A 21,534-nucleotide genomic window follows, 5' to 3' on the forward strand; every position below is an offset into this window, starting at 1 on the left:
ATGCATTATCTGATAGGAAACATGGTGTTAACATTTCACTGAGACTTGGGCTGGATCTGGTGTTGCTGATGGACATGAGAGGGAATGAGGGACCAGGTGTTAGGAAGGGACTCCAGCATGTGATTAGCTGTTGGAACCGAGTTATAGGTTGGGGGACAGTAAGCAGAGGGGGATGTCATGTGGATATTAGAGGGATGGGTCTTGTATTTCTGACCTGAGGAGGTGCTGATTCAGTCCATATTACCGCATCCATCCCAGACTCAGCAGCTTCTTCAGATAGGGCAGGAAGCTCCTCCACTCTTATGTTGAGCATCAGTCTCTCCAGCTAGGCTCTCTTAGCACTTAGGCTGCACTTGGTCACATCAGATCTGTTCAGTCATCACAGTGGAATGCAGGCAATGGGAGGCACCAGGCAGTAGCTTCCCTCTTCTAGATAGCCATATCCAGTTTTGTAGGTCCATCCTGAAGAACCCATGTGTCCAGTGGAGTACAGGGTCTTCTTTTGGGGAATGACAGGAACATGACACTGGTGGAGTTCAGGAAGGCAGGTGTCCATATGCTGTTCATGCATTCAGGTACTTCTGCATGGTGAAGGTACTCAGGAGAACTTATCCCATAGAGTATAGGCCTTTGTGATTTTTATCTTTGTAATAACCTCTTGGGGATGAATTTTCCCTCACCATTGGTTTTTTTCTTTCAGGATATCGAGAAGTGGGATCTAGACAAGATTCTTGAGGACCTGGAGGAGCAGAAAGACAGTAGAACTCACTCAGAGGAGCCTGCTCTTCCTTCAAAGGATCATAGTAACATTACAAAACCAATGTTAATTAGCTGAAACTGTGTAAAAACAATCCACTCAGAGTAGGGCACACCAGAACTGACATCTCTTCTCGCCTATGTCATTCTCTCTAACTTCTCCTTGCCTGTCTACATTGATGGTGCCTTGAACATCTATCCCTCTGCTTAACTTCTCCTGCACTTAAGAATTTTTATTTCTAACCTAAACTTTCCTTTACTGTGAGACCATTGCTTCTTAGCCGGCCATGTTCTGAGAATGAACAATTCCTTCCTTATTCGGTGTCAAAGGTACTGGGCCAGATGCAGCCCTGGTCTAAGCCTATTGATTGAAACAGAAACACACCAAGGCTGAATTTGTCCCACTGAGCCTATAGACTGGGGTCATGTCTCTGCTAACTTCTGCCCATCCCACGTGGGGCCATATTGCCTAGGAGTTGTGGTTATATATATGTGCTTTCAGGCAGCTGGACAGTGTGCAACACATTTCCTGGGGCACCTGCTGCTTTTTAAAGGAGAAGTAGTGTATCAATTATGACTTGCTCCTTCTTGCCCACTCCAGAACTACAGGATGGAGGTCTCTAGGAGCAACTGTGCAGTGTCATCCTTCAGCTTCCCACTTCCCCTGCAGTGCAACTTCAGCAGATCTGGGTAGATTTTAGCCTTTGGAAAGGAGTAGCATGAGCACCCAGCTAGCACCTTCTGTTCCCCATACATTAGCTGCCTAGGGAGATGGGAATTCCCTCTTGGGGCTATGGCATGCTGGAAGACATGGAAAACAGGCCCTCTTACTTAATACCCAGGCCCAAATTGGATCAGGTGTCTAAACTCTGAGAAGGTACCAGGCCCTATGCTTGGGGAGTAAAGGTGGGTAGTAGGCCCATGGGATACAGCTAAATACAATCAATTGGTAAGTGCCATTTAAACACTTAGTGTCACTGGAAATTGGAGTAGTTCTTTGAGTGATGTCCCTATGGGTGTTCCACTTTAGGTGTTTGTGCACCCCTGTGCTTGCAATCAGAGATTTATTGTAGCAGTGTCCGGTTGGGTCACACATACACGGTCCCCGTCTTGCACTGCTTCAGAGGATTAACTGGCGCTGTGCGACCAGCCCTCCCTCAGTTCCTTCTCTACTGCGATTGGCTCGAGTTGGAGCAACTAGCAGCACCTCTCAGCTTTCTGAGTAGCATAGTTTCCCCTAGCTTTTAGGTTTTCTTCTAGTTAGATTAGTTATCTTTATTATTTTATCCCTGTCCTTTTGTTTTCTCAAAAGAAAAAAAAATTTCCTCATAGGACTGTAGGTTTCTGTTTTTACCACTGTAGCACAGTATTCATACCTCCCTTATGGGGAGAGTACGTTCCCTAAGGGGCATGCCTGGCTCCCCAGGGTTCAAATGCTGCCTTACCTGCAGGCTTTCTATATCTCTGTGTGTCCTGCGATATATGTGTCTCGCTGAGACGGCGAAGTGCTCTCACTGTCACAACCTCAAAGCCCACACCAAGAAGGCGAGAGATCTTCAACTTAAACTTCTCCTCATGGAGAAGTCTCTCCGTCCGGCGTCTGAGCCTGAGATACACACCCCTGGCCAGAGATCAGACTACAGCCTCTGACAAGGGCCCTTCTTCCACGGCCCAGGCTTCCGATCAACCCACCAAGGAGACGGCAAAAAAACGGGGTACCACGACCCCGACTCTGGAGTTGGCTAAGAAAAGGCATTCCTCTAGCGGCAAACTCTCAGGACCAACTGCATCAACCATTCCAATGGCCGAAACAACAGGACCCTCTGGCACCATTGGTACCAAGAAAACGAAAGTTGCCAAGCGGCTGAGCTTGGACACAGGCACCAAGGGGAAAATGAAACCGCAGGCTGTGGTACCGCCAGAGATGACTAAACACTCAGCACCCCCACAGCTGATGGCACTGCCAAGTACAGACATTGCACACTCCAGTCACACATCGGCACTGACTGGCAGGTTTCAGCATCTGGTACCAATTCCTACTACACCGATGGCATCCGCTTTGCAACAATTCCTACACCAAAAAGACCTCACCGTTTCCTCTATACTGGAATCTCTCATCCTTGGCACCAACAGTTCTCACAGTACCTAGTCAACCCAGCTCTCCACCTATTTCCGCTCCACAATTTTCGAGCAAGGATGAAGATGGAGATGATACTGTCATACACTCTCCACAACATTCCTCCCCTGTGGCTGTTCCCACCACGCCTGCCCCTCCGTGCAAGACCTGCCTGGTGGACCTTCAGAACCAACCCTGGTATGGGCATCCCTGGATGCCGCCTGTGTCTTTCCCACCCCAATGGCCATTTTGGAGCCAATGGACAGCATATCCACCACCACAACATAGATCTGCCATCCTTCCCAGAGCTAGCACACAGCCAGTCCCCCTTATCAACAGCACAGGGACCACTTGAAACTTCAGAACAGGGGGCTGAAGAGGAAGAACAACTCCAGGCTGCTCTTGACTCTGCAGATTCAGCAGCAAGATCAATAGCGACCCTAGTGGTTATGAGGAAGGCTTCCTGGCTCCATCTGTCGGGATTCCCAAAACCAGTACAGTCGACAGTTGAAGACCTACTGTTCAAGGGATCCAAACTCTTTGCAGATGTAACAAGTGTAGCTGGGTCCCTCTAGTTTCTGCCCCTGCTGCACCCACAAACCAGCCAGAGACCTCTGCGTTGGTGCAATCACCCATGCTCTTTATTTCAGTCTACTTTCCCATCACCTTCTAGTTACAAACAACTTCAGTATCACAGCCCCAGGGACTGCTAACTCCTGCAGCCAGCAGGGAGGAGCTCCAACTCCCTGGCTTCTCCCTTTCCTTCTTTCCTGCTAGCTTTTATGTAGCCCTGGCTAACGTGGCCGGCAGCTGTTCCTCATTCGCCACTCAGGCTTACTCAGCCAGCTCCAATTCCCCTTTCTTGATTGGAGCTGGTGTGATAGAGGCCTGGCTCAAAGTTTCTTAGTCAGCACCCTGCACGCACCTCCCCCACTTATGAACTGCCAGGTTCGTCCTTCCTCATCCTCTCTGCCCCTTATCGGTAGGATTTGGCTCAGGGAGTCTCGCCCCTTCTTCTGGGTGATCCCCAGCATCCTTTTTGTGGGGTTCCTTCCTCCCCCTCCCCCCTGCAGAAAGTACACTGTGGGGGGTAGATGCCCCTATAGCTCTGCCACCACCCACAGATCTGCACACCAGTCGCACCCCTGTGGGCGTCCCTTCACCTTTATCTCCTTTTCTTCTGGTAGGGGGTCGGGCTCCATCCCAACTTTCTCCAGGACACCCTGGGCCTCGGGTTCTCCCAAGACACCAAGTGGAGTCCACGTCTCCTCTCCTGGGAGTTGCATTGTGGGGAGCTCCAGTTGCCCCTTTTCTCCCACTAAGGGGCTTGGGCTGGCCATCTCCCCCACACCTCCTCCCTCTCTTTCTACCCTATCTGGGCTTTGTTGTCTAGGGTTTCAGTGTTCGCTTCTCCAAGGACCCTGCTCCTCTTTCTGACTAGGGCTTCTCTGTCTAGGGGTCTCCGTTCCCTTCTTTGGGGAACCTTTCCTTTTCCCCCCGGGGGGGAGGGCCCCAGTCCATACCCAACACAGTAGCAATTGTTTTAGGACTAGGGTGTCCATTATCTCCTAGGGGGAGCACGATCACACTCCCTCTGTGTCCCCCTACTCTGTATGCTCATTTATACTCACTCCTAACAGCTATGGCCTTTTGGAGCAACATGAAAAATAGTAGCAGGTGAAAGGTTAGTTTTCTTGATGCCAGCCTAGAACCAGCTTGTTAATTATCTTAAAAGAGAAACCTATTGGCCCAGTTGGTCCTTAACTGGTGTAAATCAACATAGCTCCATCAGCTTCCATGGAGCTATGACAACTCACACCACCAATTGCTCTGACACACTTTCTCTAAAGGCGCCTATTATAACAACGGCACATAACTGTCAGGTTACCATAACTTTAGAGTCTAGGGCGAATATATCCCCTCCACACTAACCAGGAGGTGGTAGGTGCCACTCCTGCTGATAATATTTCTGTTACTTGAGGTTTTTACATTTCGTTGGGAATTTTAACTGGAATATTTTGTTAGCAGTGTTTCCCAAATGGTGGGTTGCAGGCCTACAGGTGGGGGGAGGCAGGGATTGGAAAACAAGCTCACCCCACGCTCCCCGCTTAGCAGCGACTCCTGTCCTGCAGGACTGAGCATGGTTCCCTGCTCTGGGCGTTGTGACCTGGCACACAGTGCTGCTTAGGGGCATTTTAAAAATTTTAAAAAGTGTCAGAAACAATTAAAAAACAAACCCCTCTCCATTCCAAACTTTAAGGTGTCTGATTTTTTATTTTTATTTTTTTGAAAGATTGATTGAATCATTCTTGTGGGCCCTTGAGTTTCTGTACCGTCCAGCACCATTTACAAGCGGGTAGATTTGCAAAGGTATTTAGGTGTTTAAAGATGCAGATAATCTCCCTAGGTGTCTAACAAGTACCTAAGTGTGAGTTAGGCACCTGTGTGAGTTAGGCGCCTAACTTCTATTGAAAGCAAATAAGAATTAGGCATCCGTTTCAGGTAGGTGCTTAGCAGGATTGAGAAAAGCACCTATCTGCTTCTTTATATGCCTAAGTACCTTTGTAGATCTGGCCTAAGGTCTGCAAATGAACCATAAATTATTGTTCCTCCAAAAGGAACTTAGAAAAGGTACTTCTTATGCCATTGCAAAGCTAAAGCTTAGTAGGAAAGAAAATGGAGGCTCTGGTTACGTTAAATTGATATCCTTCTCAGGGTGAGGAGGAGGAAAAAGCATTTTGCCTGAATAACTGAACTAAAAATATGGGAAGAGGATAACTGTATAGGTCTATAATTTAAGATGTGACCCTTATCTGCATTGTTCATGACCTCAAACATGATTGTTCTGTAAGTGCTAGCATCCAGCTGCTTTAATACATACAGTGCTCTCTTGCTATAAATAGAATCAGCAGAAATCTCAAGGTTAAGCATTTGGGGGACCCACTTGTCTGTTTCCACCCTCTCCAGACCTCTCAACCTAATGGTTTGTGCATTGATTAGACTTTGAGTTGTAGTTTTCATTGTGTCATTGCCCTTCACAGATGAAGAGAGCAGTTCAGACAAATTCAGTTTCTTCTGTTGCAGTTCCACTTGCATCTCAGGATCATTCCCTTTCTGTTCTTCATCATTAAACCTAAATCCAAAGAGAGGAGTCGCAGGGCTAGGCCACTGCACTTTGAAACCCAGGGCTGAAATCTCTGTTTGAAGATTCTGCAGTGAAGTTGTTATTTACATCACTTGGAAATAGCTGTGGAGGTGCCCTCCTGGGATTGCTAATGCAGAATCATTGAGTATGTCTAAACTGCATTGTAAACCCAGGTTTGTGGGACTAGGTGTTTCTAAGCCCATGCTTGAGCGTCCACACTGCATCGTAAAGCTGGGTTTACAATTGCTGGACCCGGTTCTCAGGCTTAGTGTGTAGTGTAGATATACCCTAAGTGTTTGTTTTAGTAGGTTACATTAGTACCCAATCATGGCAACAAAAAACAGCACACTTCCATCTGCCACTGGGCCAGAAGATTGCTCCACATACTGTCAGACTCAGACCCATCTTGGTGATCTATGTATTTGTGACATTCAGGGTTGATTATTGCAACTTACTAATACAGACGGAGCTGGTAGTGCCACTGTAGTTAATGTTGCCTGATGTTTTCTATTAAAAGACCCTGTTTTCAGTTATTTATAATTTTGTCAGACTTTAAGCATTTGGGCTGAAATTTCCCATGCTGGGTGTTTGCCTTAGGCTAAATTTCTTTCTTTCTTTTTTTTTTTTTTTTTAATTTCATCAAAAAAGGTTAAGCTGCTGCCAAGAACAAGATTAGGGAAAATATGTTTTGTTTGTGTTTAAAAAAAATTTCTTGCAGTTGTTTTGTTGAGAAGCACTGGAACTTCCATGCTTTGGAGCAAGGACTTGAAATTTGGAGGGAGGCTCCCTCTGGTGTTAGGGATGTCTTTTGCTGTCCCAGAGAACATCAGCCAAATTTGACTAAGCCTTTGAAAAATTTAAATTTGCATATGCTCAGTAGAGACTTGTTAGAGTTTGACCGCTAAATTCTCTGAAGATTCCAACTTTGCTAGGTATGCTCCATTTCCTCACCACTCCTGCATACTGCGCATGCACCATCCCCACAGTGTGACTGAGCATGCTGTAATCCCTGACTTCATGTGCTTAATAGAACTTTCCCTGCAATTGCTGAATGAGGCAGGGGTCCTGTAAAAAAAGTAACGTGATCATGTCACTAAAGGCTGTCTCATAAGGCATATGCACAACGGGGCTGAATTAAAATTGCATAGTCAGTCATAATTTTGGAATTTTTCAACGTTTGAGTGCTTGACTTTGCAACCTTAGTGTTCTTTTAATGTAGGATTTTGTGTAAAATCTTATATATTTGAAGAATGGCATGTTAGGTTTCTGTGCTCCACTCTCTGAAACAAGCAGGGTGGGTCCCTAACTGTGGGTATGTTATTCCTTACAGGGAATATTTTCAGGGAGTCAAGTAAATACCATCAGTTCTCCTCTCCCCAATTTTACCTTCTCCCTGTCCTGTCTCCCTGCTGTTTACCTCTCTAAGTCTTCTTCAATTAATATTGTAACAGTCCATCCTGCCTTTCCTACTGGATGCCATAGCCCAAATTCCAAGTGGAAGGGTAAATGGGTGTAAGTTACATTTCTTTACACTGACCTAAGGGACTGTAGGTCAGTGTAAATGGCTTGACAAGGAGGCAGAAGAAGGTGTAAATTAAACTGGTTTATGTTCCTTTATATTCCCTGATGAATCTGGTCCTATTTATCTGTCCTGTCATGCTATATCAGCACTCCAGAGGCCAGCTTCCAGGGAATGTAGTGGCACAAGCTGAGTGGTGGCAGTCAGGAGCAAAGGAAGGATAGACCATTAGAACCTTACACATAGGTTTTTTTTAAGTTTATTTAAAAATTAAACTATTGGCCTGGTTTTGAAGTGAAACCAGATTTTGACTGCAGCTACCTAGCAATACACTCCTTACCACTCCTGTGTCTGTGACACTCTGTAGAGAAAGTGATAAGGCACAAAAGGGGAAGTTGGAGGCTCTTCTTACAACAGCAAGACTGTAGTAAATAGTTCTCTGTCATCTCTGTTGATCCATAGAGGCCTTGATTGCTAGATCCCAAAGTAGACTCATGGAAAAGCTAGAAGAGTTGTGTGCCAAGCAGTCCAAGGCATTGTCTCCACGCCACAGGAAGCCATTGGCCACACTTGCTCACTTTCAAGAACACCAAGGAGATCAGAAGTAGGTCCTGCTCTCTAGGAGTTAATTTTTGCACATACTGGGTGATTATGGTTGGGACTGTAGTAAGAATGTATGGGAATTAATGATTTCACTTGGGTGCCTTTCCATAGCCCTGTACCTTGCAGAAATTTAATAGCACAGTAGGAATGTGGCATAGTATTTTTATTTTCTTAAGGTGAGGAATTGCATGTGTTTATGGTAGTGTTGAAAAGAAAAGCTAACAAGAGTTACCCAGGCCAATCCATTGAAAAAGGTTGTGATGCATGCAGCCAATCTGTGCAACAGTGAAGGGCTCATAGAGCCTGTCACACTCAAAGGGTGGGATTGGCAAAGGACCCTAGGAGAGTTAGGTACCTAACTTGCATTGAATTCAATGGGATTTAGGCATCTAACTCCATTAGGGTCCTTTGAAAATCCAAAGCGGAATGATCTGAATCTACTCACCGGTGCCACAACTACCCCAGTGCAGCCATGTGGTAACAAGGTCCCAATCAGGTGCCCATTGAAGTCAAGATTCCCATTGACTTCCATGGGTGCTGGCTCAGGCCTTAAGTGAGCAACCCCCTTGCTGACTCAATCCACAATGACCAGCTCTAGATGGAGACACATCCAAGGCAGTGCAGGGCTTGCCAAGATGAGGAGCAAACTAAGGGTCAGTGCTCCATGTCGTAGTGTTTGACTGTCTTCAGTAAGGTGCCTTTCCATGCAGCATTCTTGGAGAGGGGGAAGGGCACAAACACAACCTCCTTTCTCTGGCTCTCCCAGAGTATTTGTCTTTGCTTATGTCTTCCAGTAGAGCACAAAAGAGCTTGCAATCTAAAAAGAGAAATGGATAAAGTGTGGGAGAATGGGATTGAGCAGACAAGCCAAGTGATCAGGCTGATGAGTGGCCATGTTTTGATTATTCCATGGGGGGCTTGGGGTTTGTATTTTCTCTCAATGGTCTCTTGACCTCGCCATTATTAGCTGGGTGTAATTTCTTTCAGGCATCACTATAGAACAGGATCATGAGGAGGAATCTGAATGCACAGAGGCAGTGGCCTTTCAGACCCACTCAGGGAGGATGTTCTATGCATAGAGGGTGGTGTGGAAGAAATGGTAGTGAAAGAAGCAGACAAACTGGGTATCAAGGATGGCATCATTGGCAGAGCAGGGAGGACAGGGGCAAATCAATAACCGACAAAGGCAGATTATTAGGGAAGGGCAGAGTTATGGGGATATTGAAGGGGAGGACAAGAAATGTGAACATGATGCGGTGAAGATGGGGTAGCCAGTGGAGGTGTTCAAAGACAGGAATGATACTATGTGGTCTTAGTGACTGCACTTTGTGCACATGGTAGTGAGAGAGAGGACTGTCCGGGAAGCCTAAGGAGGAGGTTACAGTAATCAAACCTGTGCCTGTCTTTGAGATTGTAAGCTCTTTAGGGCAGGAACTGTCTTTTTCTATATTCTACAGTGCCAACCTCACCATCAGTGCTTGAGAAATAAATAATAGTTAACCCTGGGACAAGAGGTCCTCAGAGGTCAGAAGATTTTCCCCCTCCAGCTGGGGATAAAAATCAGAGCATCACCATCAGGTCTAAGCAGTCAAGTGTAGGCATCTCCTCGGAGGGGATCAGAAAATTCTATTTTCGGCCCGGTCTGGTCAGGTTGATTTTATATGGCTGTCTGTGCCTCTAACTAAGCAAGGTCATTGTTTGAGTTGAAAATCAGAGATTCCTCAAAGATATGCAGTACAGTCGACTTTTTGGAAACAGACAGACTGTAAATCTTTAGCATTTCAACTCCTGTCTATCCCAGACCTGTGTCACTACAGTGCTGTGGATGCAGATCTGAACTCTATTTCATGGGGTAATGTCATGTCTGTTGAATTCAGCAGCTCTGAAGTTTAAATCTTGGCATTTATGGTAGTGTTCTTCTACCATGTGCAGAGACCGTGAGTTGGAACCTGTGTAATAGTCAGGAGTGCAGTCCCTTTCTTGATCTATTTTCATTCCAAATGTATGTCCTGTTGGAACTCTTCTCCTAGGAAGATGAATAATATCTTGAAACGATGATTTATATTCTCAGCGAAATCGTCTTCCCGCCACCTCCCCAGAGCTGTCGAAGTATGGACATGCCAGAACTGCAGTGTACAGCAGAGCCCCCAACAGTGTACATTGATTTACGGGACGCTAAACCACACAAATCAGCATTACCGTCGGTTGAAAATCAAAGGTAACTTCTGGGGTCTGATGTTAGTGAAAAACGAGGGACCGAGGGCACGAACCTGAAGGTTGTTGCAAATCCCATGCCCGTGGTGAGCAGTACCATGAAAGGCTTTCTTTGCTGTATCACTTCTTCTTGCCCTTGGTCTGGAAAGGGTAGCCCTCTGGTGGAGTGAGTGAGCATTTGGAAGGGAAACTATAAATCCAGGATAGATGGGCAACCAAGGGATTGTTGGCTCTGCTTTTTCAGTCTCCTGTGAGACTATGAGGTGCCTAGGAGAGTTCTGGGAGATTGGCCTCTTTCTAAAGACTCCAAAAGCTCTGGCAGAGGGTCTCCTCTAAAGCTAATGAGTTTGAGAAAGCTATTTGCTTCCTCCCCAAGATGCAGGGACACATAGCATGTCCACAGGGTGAGTGGACAACATTTATCAACAACTAAGTAGAGACTTCTGTACTCTTTTCCCAGAGATGCTTAGCGATGGTTCTGGCTAGAAAATGGCTTTGAAGAAAACAGCAATCTGAAGAAACCTTGTAGATAATGAAGACAAGTAGATGTTTTAGATGCACTCATCTAACACCCCTGGGTCTAAATGTATTTCATTAAGGAGTTCTAATTTAACTCACAGGGAGGTTAAATTTTACTACAGCCTTAAATTTAGCTAAAAGCAAGTTGTTCCAGTAAAAACAAGCATAAGATTGTCCTTCATGACCCCAAGATGAGTTATGTTGTTAGGGCATCAAACGGTGTGTATCAGTTATTGGGTATTTGCTGTTGGGAAGATACCTCTGAGGAGCTGTCTCCATGCAGTTTTAAAGAAATAAAAGATTTATTATTATTATTTTATTTTATTTTTTATTATTATTGCATCATGGACCAAATCCTCAGCTTGTATAAACCTAGCTCTAGTGAAGTCCGTGGAGCTGTGCCAGTTGATATCAACTGCAGATCTGACTCCATATATTTTCTTTAGCATCCCATTGTTTTAAACTTGCATCTCAGGCATGACTAAGACAGCACATTATGGATAAATCCCCCAGGCTGGTTGTTCATATTGTGACCATGAACAGAGGTGTCCAGTAATCAGATCTCTTTGCTTCATAGCTTGAATGACAGCTCCACTGAAGACGAGGAGGATACAACAGTTAAGGATCAACAGAAAACAAAGGCGAGAATGCAAGATTCTTCCCAAGGACCACGGTACAAACTACATGAATCTTCCCCTTTTCATGAAATTGAAATGATCCCCAAAAAGACTGAGAGTGAGATCTCACCTATTAAAATATTCTCCAGCAGTGATTCTCATAGCAAATCTGCTAAGTTTAATAGTTGAAACAAAATGTTTCAGTCTGGATCTAGCAGATCAGTCTTGTGTTCTTTCTGCTGCAGCCACAATCAAGATGCTGGAGTTAGAACATACTTGTTGATGCTTGAGGCAGAATAGAATTCACCTTGCTCTTTTGCAGCTATATGGAATCTATAGGGATATCAGGAGTAAAAAAACATTTTTGTTGTTGTCAGTAGATGAAACAGACATGGCTTAAAAGACACATGCAGAATAGACACAGACAGTAGGACAAATGCCTTATTTTTTTTCTGAGCCACTTTAAGTAACTTGAGAAAATTGTTTTTAAATAACTCCAAATCAAACATTTTAAAAGACTATGGGCATATACTCCTACCCAGCCTCTTTAGGAAAATGATCAAACAGAAGCTAGAAATTGACATTGATCTAGCATGATTATTGCAATGTGTGGGAAGAAAAACTCTCAGATCTCCTTATTTGTCTGGGTATAATGTGAACAGTCAAGGAACTCCTGAACGGTAGATGCTTCTGTATGCAGGGATGCCAACACCTCCCTATTGCCAGACTTGGGACCTGATTCAGCGAGGTAGTTAAGCATGTGCGTAACTTTAAGCATATGAATAGTTACTGCTCACATGCTTAAAGTTATGTATATGATTAAGTACCTTGCTGAGTCAGGGCCTAAACGTTTCACCCATGTATGCTCGGTGTTATCTTTAGAAGCCGTTTCCTGGTACTTAATGATGCACTTATACCTGAATTAGAGCAGTAGAAGGAACAAGCAGAACATGCTGTTTTGTTCTGTTTTTGGTAGAGCCAATTACTCTTATTTTTAAAAATAGTTTTGAAAGAATAAATGATTCGCCAAGGAACAGAGCCCAACCACTCAGAATGATTTAGCAGCTGAGAATAGTCAGAAGCCAGAACCAAGCAGGAGTGATCAGGCACACTAGGTGCTCTCATTTGTGCTGGTATCAATCCAGAGAAACTCCACTGAAATCACTGTGCGGTACAGCAGTGTAAATCTGGAGTCCTATAAAGCAAAACCTGGCCAAATCAATTTTGATTAGTTTTAAAATTGCTCACAAAAATTAAAATAAAATGCCTGACAAATATTACTGTTTCCCTGTTCCCACGTTAGGAAATCTGGTCATCTGAGCAGGCAGAAAACCCTTGGGCTGAATTCTGATCTCATTTACTTGGGCCTTGTGCTGTTGTCACTCTACTGATCTGGGTGGAGTTACACCTGAGTTACACTGGGCTAGAATCTAGATGGTCCCCTCCCAGGGTAAAGCCTGCAGGAGGGAGAAATCTCTGAAGATCTCCTCAGAGAGACACAGAAGTGCCCTCAAACCTGGCAGATCCCCGGGGCCACGTGTAAGAAATCTCTGTACTCATGCACCACCAGTACTCTGGCCCCTGACCTTTCCCACCTCATCTCCCTAGCAGGGCCAGCAAACTCCACTTGGTTCATTCACTAAATTTCCATATGGAGCAGGGTCAGATTAGGTCACCAATGTCTTCACCCTACCCCACTAGTTGCCTCCCAGGAGGAGAAGCAAGCACAGAAGTACTTTAATTGTCACATCTATTCCTACTGGAGACAGGTAAGTATCCAATCAGAATCACTGCAAGGACATGGTGATGTGTTAGTAGAATCCTTACTGCTAACTTACCCTCTTTGCTCTTGCAAATGACTCATGATTGTCCAAGGTCTATTATACCAAGGCATTCTCCTGGCGCCACTGCTATCCATGCACAGTCGAGGCAAGGTCAGGAATGAACAATCATCACTCTGCACTTACATTAACAGTTTACCTGGCAACAGATTTAGAATCTGAGGCCCTGGCCTTATGGATGCTGAGAATGTCATTCAGTTCACATTCATTATTTTCGGTATCTGGCAGGGGAGGTGTTAGCAAACCCACACTGCTTAGTCATTCTCCTTAATGGTCCAATTCTTACAGTAACCAGGGGTTTCAGGTGTCCAGGAGAGTCTTGTCATCTCTAGAAGAGGTCACAGGTTAAAGTGGTGATTCCTAATAAGAGACAGAAAAGAGGAGACCCTTAAGAAAATAGAAGTGGGAAGCCTAGCTGTAGAATACTCTGTGTTCTGAAAAGTACAAGGTTAGTTTGAATAATTCACAATAGCGTACAGGCGTATACTCTGCAGAGCCAGAACACTGTAATATCAAACTCAGACAGCACATAGCCACTTCTCTGCGTCCAGATAATTCTCAGCTGCCTCTTTCAGAACCGAACAGTGACATCTGTGATGCTCCTTTCCTGACACTGCAATCAGCCCAAAAACTGGTGGCCCTCACCCTTTACCAAACAGCTTGGGAGCTCCTTCATCATCAAAATGACATGCAGCCACAAAACAATTGTGTGCTGATGTTGTGTTGCAATGTGATGCCATAATTTTGCATCATCATGACCCAGGGAAATCACAGAATTGTGATGTTGATAATTCAACAGTCTCATTTCCTCAAGTGCTGGGAGGGAGAAGGCCTCCTTCATCTCCCTTCTATCTCTGATAAGAATTATTGGGGGGGAATCTTATCCTCTCTCTTTATACCTACCTGACTGACTGCTGGATGGGAAAAGGGTTCCATGGGGGGAGCTGTGGACTCTGACTTCCAGTCCAGCAGTCCATTTCCTGAGTGCTCCTGAGACAGGCATTGTGCTCCTCTGTCTGACAACCAGGAAGAGTGAGTGAAATGCCGGTCAAATATCTATCCCAGGACAGCTGCACGGAGGGCCAGGGTAAACTTTTCAAAGGCCCCCATGTCCCATTTTCTAAAGTGACTTGGCTCCTAAATTCCATTGTCTTTCAATGAGACTTGGGCTCCAAAGTGCATATGGCACTTTTGGAAGTGGGACATAGGCTCCTGAGTCATGTAAGGGCCTTTGAAAATGTTATCCCTCCATCTCTAGAGCCAGAAGCTGTCCGTACCATAAACCACTCTAGATCACAGTCCACTGCAGTAAAAAGTCAGAGTGTAACTGGCCATCCCCTCTCTCTCTTCTTCTGCAGAGGCAAATAATTAGTCCCATCACAAAGGACAATGTCACCAGACCCTCATGAGTGCTGTCGATGTTCATAGTGTTACTACCCTAGATCAATCCAGCAATGTCTAACTGAACCACCTGGATGCCCAAAGAATTCCAGGTGGGCTCATGGTGGCATATTCTATCATTTTTGAGCTAATGTTAGGACATCAAAAACCATTATCCAGGTGGTCTTCTGTGCCCTGCTTTGCGCTGGCAGTCAAATTAGGTTCCTCAGTAAGGATCTGCTAATTATAATGCTCTACGTTGGTTTAATCCATTTGATTTTTAATTTTCAGGGATTGCACCGGGAAAAGCCTGCTGTTGCAGCAACTCCGTAACTTCCGTAAAGAAGCATCTCAGCCTCTTGCTAATGAGGCCTCTAAGCAGGTGCTAAGAGATGAAGGAGGGAGCCAGGATCTTGAGAGCCCAGAAGAGATGGGCACCCTGAAAATCAGGAGAAAACGCTATCTAAGAGTGAGAGGGGAAGCAAACAAGGTGACTTCCAGGTGTCTGGTGCACTCAGACTCTCAGAGGGTCAGTCCTGCCTTGCCAAACCATGTGAAACATGGAGCTGATCCTTCAAGGGAAAACCAGAAAGAGACTGAAGACACACTACATTCAGGAAGTGCTCCAGAACCCCCTCTAAATAAAGCAGCAGAATCCCCAAGGTACTAGAGAGTTTGGAGTAAAGCCATCAGTGGTGATTCTGAATGCCATTCCTGTAAGCATCCATCTAGAGCAGTGGTTTTCAACCTGTGGTCCGTGGACCCCTGAGGGGCTGCAGATTGTGTCTGAGATTTCCAAAGGGGTCAGCACCTCCATTCAAAATTTTTTAGGGGTTTGCAAATGAAAACAGGTTGAAAACCACTGACCTAGAGAGCATATTACTGGCTGCAACCTAGGGGTGCAAGGTTGTCTGGCTCAGTTAGCTAGAGAGGATCTGTATGTTTGTTATATTTTGCAGGGCAGAAGAGAGCCTGAGAGAGCTGTCCCTAAAGGAAAAGCAGATGAAAGAGAAGCACAGGAGGCAGAGACTCCAGGAGCAGCTGGAGCGATTGCAGCCTCACCACTCGGTTACTGGAAAGCAGCCCATGGCAGAGAAAACTCCTGTTTTGTTTCACCCGGTTAGTATCTCAGCGTAGGAATGCTCCTTGCTTCCTGCTGATCCCCTTTTGAAAATTCTGGGACGAATCTAGACATGACCTCAAAGTCCAAAAGACCTTTTCATTCTAATACTTGAAGGTTGTGTTATGGCTCTGTTTTCGTGGGCTAGCTTCATGGTTCTGCCATGCCTGGCCATAAGAGCAATCTTGAGAGCTATTCTCCTTTACTTACGCACCTGCTTCCACTGCCAGACCAGTGCCTGTGGAGAACACCTGCATTTCCCAAAGGGGCTCCCACTGCTGGGGATGTGGGGTGGAATCCTGGCTACATTAAAGTCAGTGGGAGTTTTGCCACTAACTTTAGTAGGGCCAGGATTTCACCCAGAGTTCTTGTAGCTTTTTTTAAAAAATGAAGTTTATTTTTATGGTTTTAAATAAGTTCCTAGCTTCAATTTGGCCTCCTGTCCCCAGCGTCTTGGCTCTCAGTACTGCACCCACATCTGGATAGGCAGCAGGTGTGAAAGGAGGATTGTGATTTTAGTTAGTTTCTTTCCTTGCAGTGTTTGATCTTTGCCAACAGTGTTCTTAAGGGATCACAAAGCCATTTGAACTCTCTGAAGCCTAGAACAAGGCTCAGAGAAGGGGATCATTTCTCATTTCCATGAGATCTACATATTGAGTCCTGATTTCTCACTGCACTGATTTTGCTGCTGGCAGTGCCCTCCATCCCCGCAGAGGGTGGTGGTGAAGCAGGATTTCCCCCTACATTTGCTCCAGGTCCATTGGTAGCAATCGCTTTGGCTTAGCAACAATAGAAAACATTTCACTTAGTGCTAAAGTCTTGTGGTCTAAATGCACTTGACAGGGGATGGTCCATTCAAGTTTGCGCATTTGTAAACAAATGTGACTTCATTGGATTTCTTCATCTTAAATATTCATTTTTAAAACATTGGATTTACCACTGATGAAAGGTGTTGGATTGACAAACCTACCAGCTGAAGTCCTTTGTGTCTATAGAGGAGGACCAGCAAGAGCAATGCAGTGCACAGTTCTCACATAGCATTCCACTAAGGGGCTTAGTTCTTGTTCTAGAGGGACCTTCTGTAAGGGTTTCTTATCTGTAGTCTTCAAACCTGTTGAGTTTGTGGCCTGTCAGAAGCTGTTAATGAGCTCCTGTTAGTGTTGGTTAAGATGTGGGCACTTGTTCATTTGGAAATAGATTGAGTCTCACCAACTAATTTCTTATATTGCACCAAACAATTGTCAGGATGCGATATATTTTGATCACTATCACTTTGTTAGATTTGAACCCATGTAATAAAGGTAAAAGACTCCCTAATCCAATGCTAATTTCATAAACTACCCAGTCTCCCAACTATAACTAAATTCACGATGCACTGTGGTGGAGCCAACCAGAGAACAGCCCACACTGAATGCAATCTGTGGGCAGCTTCTATCCAATTCTTGTTCATGAAAATCCATTATTAAAATTAAAAAGAGAAATTAAAAATATGTCCATATAATCCATCAGCGACAACTGTCCTTCTTAGAGTTATTTGAAATTCACTTTCACAGTTAGCAGCATTTCTGGGCTTCAAATTAGAACATTTTTTTCTTTCTTCTTCTTTCTTTTCTTTTTTTATTTGCACAGACAGAAGCAGAAAAACTGAGACTGTTTTGACATCTGAAACTGAAGAAGCTATAATTTGGCAGCTGTGTTGCTCAGAGATTTGGAAATGAAAATATCTAACACCAAATTTTTTATATATATATATATATATATAACAAACTGGAGTCTCTGAGAGGGTAGCACACTATCAAATTTGTTTTCTACATACTTTTTTTGGCAGCGATAGACATTCAGATTTGGAACATGGGACTCCTGACCATCCTAATGAATGTACATCAGTAATTGAATTGAATAATAATTACAGAAGCTCAGAATCCCTGCACAGAGTTGTTAGAAAGTAATACAGAGTTTTTATAAACTGTGTGACGATTACATAAAAGGTTTCATTTCAGCTCTTGAAAGCAACAAAATTCAGACTTAATTTTATCACTGTCGCCTTAGCTTAACCTAATTCAGTCAAACTCTGTTCACAGTTTCTGCTTTCAGCAGAGTGGCAATAGCATAAACAAGAATCATTAGATCTGGGGTAACATTTTAAAAAATGCGTAAGTGACTTATGAGAGTAAGGACCAGTTTTTCAAAGGTAAAGGTGCCTAAAGATGCAGATAGGTGCCTAGTGAGATTTTCAAAACACCCATTGAAATCAACGAGAGTTTGGCACCTAAATGTTTGAAAATATCACTAAGCACCTATCTGCATTGTTAGGTGCCTAAATACCTTCAAAAATCTGCCCCTAAGTCCAATTTTCAAAAATGACTTTGTCATTTAGGAGTCTGAGTCCTATTGACTTTCACTGAGACTTAGACTTCTAAATACCTAGATCACTTTTTAAAATGGGATTTAGGCTCCTAAGTCACGTAGGCACTTTTGAAAATGTTACCCTTGTTCCGTTGGGCCAGATTTGGATCTGTCATAAGTAGATGAAATATTCATGAAAGTCTAATTGAGTGGGGACATAAACAGTTCTGTAAGGTACATGTGGGGTTTAAGCAATAACATAGTATAAAGTTTCACAGATTTGGTTTCAGTAGATGGACAAAAATAAGTGTAACTTATGTGCAGTGGTGAAGAAGGTATGTTGGTTGCAGGTAAAACAATTTAAAAAGAAGATGTAAGATAAAGTAGCGGCACCTGCCTTTTAAAGTTACTTATCTTGCATACTCTCCTAGCTATGTCGACCTAGTAGGTATGTTGACCCTGCATCTGGGAGCCAGCCTCCCAGCCTGGGTCCACAGACTTGTGTTAGTGGGACTAGTGCTAGACATTGCAACACAACTATTTTTAGCATGCTAGTGAAAGCCCCACTAGTATGAGTATGTGGACCCAGACTGGGAGGGATGCTCCCAGATGCAGTGTAGACATACCCCTAGTGTCAAATCAGTACCATTCATGCTACTGCACCTCTTTCTGACTCCCTTGCACTCCTGATTCCATTGGATTCTGTGGCAAAGCTGTCATGGATGTCAGGGAGAGCATGATCAGACACGTGACCTGGAACTTACCTGCCAATAATGCCATAGCTGAATGTAGCCCTTGTGACTAAACATATTGCATTATCTATAATGAGCCAAATTCAGTGAAAGTTATTCTTGCTTTACACAGTGTGACTGAAAGTAGAGTTTGGCCCGAAATATAAGCAAAAAGCCTTGAACTACTGAACTACTTGAGTTAAAGACAGAGTGAAAGACAGTCTGAAATCAGATAATTTCAAAAATGAAGTTTCTGATCATTCACCAATCTAGATAAGGTACTTATATGGTCCCATTGCCATAGTATCTGACTGCATCATGCTCTTTAATGCAGTTGTCCTTGCAACACATCTGGGATGGGGGACTGGGACACACAGAGATGAAGTGGTTTGTTCAAGGTCACAGTGCAGGTCATTGAACCCAGGTGTCCAGAGTCCCAAGCTAGCAACCTAACCTCTGGATCATCCTCCCTTTCTATGCCAGCTACCCCTGAGTAGCCTGCCAACTTCAGTGCTCTTGAATGATATTTTCCAATGAACTAAGAGCCTGATCCCTCAAAGATTTTCACAGATGAGTAACTTTACTCGTGTGAGTAAGCTACTCATCTGGGTACAGTCTTTTTGCCAGATCAGGCCCTACCTGACTAAACAGGGCAACAAGATAAAATTCACCCCCACTTAACTAGTGCATAGGGCCTTTCACCTAGGTGAAACTGACTATATTCAAAACTGTCAAATGCACAAAGTAAACAAACAAAAATAGAACAAAATAATTCTTTTGTATTCCAGTTATATTTATCTGATGTGACTGCTTGTAGGAATAGTAGCTGAAACATTTTCCGACCGAAGTGCGATTTTTTTAGTTGCTGTGTCTCTAAATCAGAATTTGTAGTTTAAATTAGATCCTCGTGGCCCAATTCTGTTTTCATTTATACTGTTCATGTATTACTCACACCAATGTGATTCTGGAGTAACTGAATGCAGAATTTAGCCCTTAATGTTATTTTAACATAGTTTTTTAATTTAAATCGTGATTATGTTCCGAAACACATCTATGTAAAAATGGCCCGAGATGCTTCCTGTGCTGAACTTAGCCTGTGTATACTCTTCAGATTCCCATCAGATTTCTTTGCTCTGTTTATGCTGGGATTATATGTAGCAGTGATACATCAAACAGCCACCAGATGGCTCCTGAATACTTCTCTTTTGTCTAATAAAATATTTGCCAATTGTCTGAAACAAGACTAAAATGTCTTATTTAATGAAAAAAATAAATTAATTACTACTGCTCTAACTCCAGAATGGCTTAAAAATAAGATAAGTTAATTAAAGATGACGTAGTTAATTCTATTGTGCGAGAACTTTAAGGCTATATTCTCTCTTGTGCTGCCAGTTCAAAGGGTCTAGAAACAAGCTGGATCTGGCCAGCTGCGAATTCTCTTGGTGTGGGGGAAAAGTTACACTGGTACTGCACCAGCTATCTGGCCCTTTTGCCAGCTTATTATTATTTATTATGCTGTGCTCCAGCTGTGTTCATCTGATTTATAATCCCTTAGGGACCATGGGCAGTAAACTAGAGAAGTCCCCAGGCTACTCTAACCTATGCCAGGGCTCAGGATTGCACCCTTGAGATTCAGCAAGCCATAAATGGCAAAGCAGAGAATCTTGGCCATAAAGGTAACCAGCTGCAAAGAGTGCTGTGGAGTTAGCTCTGTTCCTCTTCGGGTTCATACAGTAATGTAAGTTACGGGAGCGTGAAGACTGGTAAACTGTCAGTGCACGCATTAACACAAGTCAAGAAGACCTTCAACATCTCATTATCCAACTGACTCCTGTCAAAGGTTCTTATACCGCACCCATCACCATGGTATCTGAGCCGAAAATAGTCATCAATAGTCCTGCTTTAATGTGGCATTTGACCAGGTTTTGCAGAAACACTGCTGAGGTGACACTCGCCTCAACCAGAGGGCGCGTAATTATCATTTCAAAACACTAAGGCCCAGACTTTTACAGGTATTTAGGCGTTGCTGTGCTCAGCATTGCAATGCCCAACTGATTGAGGAGCCTATATCTCATTGTCAAGAGGGACTGAGGCACTTAAGAGCCTTAATTCCATTGACTGTCAGTAGGGTGCTGTGCAGGTAGTAATATAATACATAAATTACACTAGCTAGTCACAGTCCGGGACCCATGGGACGGAGAGTTCCTTTCAGGCTGCCAGCAGTCCATTCCATTTCTATAGAATATAGGCTTTGATTTATTTAAAAAATTAGGATTCTAACCCTTCTGCTTTCTATGGAGTCTTTCAAGTAGGAGTTGATGCAGTGTTGTCTTCCTGAGTCTGCCAACAAACAGCCTGAAACTAGAGCTTTAAGGCCTGACCTAATGTGCATTGAAGCCAAGGGAAAGAGTCCCATGGATTTCATTGGGGGTTGGATCAGTCCCTAAGAAACCTCTGAACTTCTCCATTTATCTCAATGGGATTTTAACTCTGAACCTAGCTGGAGATCACTGAAATTGCAGGTGGAAAAGATCAGTTTAGCCAGCTAATCCATCCCCTGAAGGATTCTCTTATGTTAGATACAGTAGATTCCACTTATTAGAATCCTTTGGTTGCCAGCAAAAAGT

General features: G+C 44.0%; 1 protein-coding gene across 1 annotated transcript in view; it reads left to right on the forward strand.

The window, feature by feature from the left end:
- The window catches only part of C10H16orf71 (chromosome 10 C16orf71 homolog), a 127,142-nt gene that overhangs the window by 13,479 nt on the left and 92,129 nt on the right, over window positions 1-21,534 (forward strand). Inside the window, exons 5-10 of the mRNA XM_034783708.1 lie at window positions 701-803; window positions 7,999-8,140; window positions 10,211-10,357; window positions 11,450-11,545; window positions 15,002-15,373; window positions 15,670-15,829. Of these exons, the coding sequence (XP_034639599.1) occupies window positions 701-803; window positions 7,999-8,140; window positions 10,211-10,357; window positions 11,450-11,545; window positions 15,002-15,373; window positions 15,670-15,829 (1,020 nt within the window). The remainder of the gene's footprint in view (window positions 1-700; window positions 804-7,998; window positions 8,141-10,210; window positions 10,358-11,449; window positions 11,546-15,001; window positions 15,374-15,669; window positions 15,830-21,534) is intronic.

Source organism: Trachemys scripta, chromosome 10 (genome assembly GCF_013100865.1).
Source record: "Trachemys scripta elegans isolate TJP31775 chromosome 10, CAS_Tse_1.0, whole genome shotgun sequence".
Lineage (NCBI taxonomy): Eukaryota > Metazoa > Chordata > Testudines > Emydidae > Trachemys > Trachemys scripta.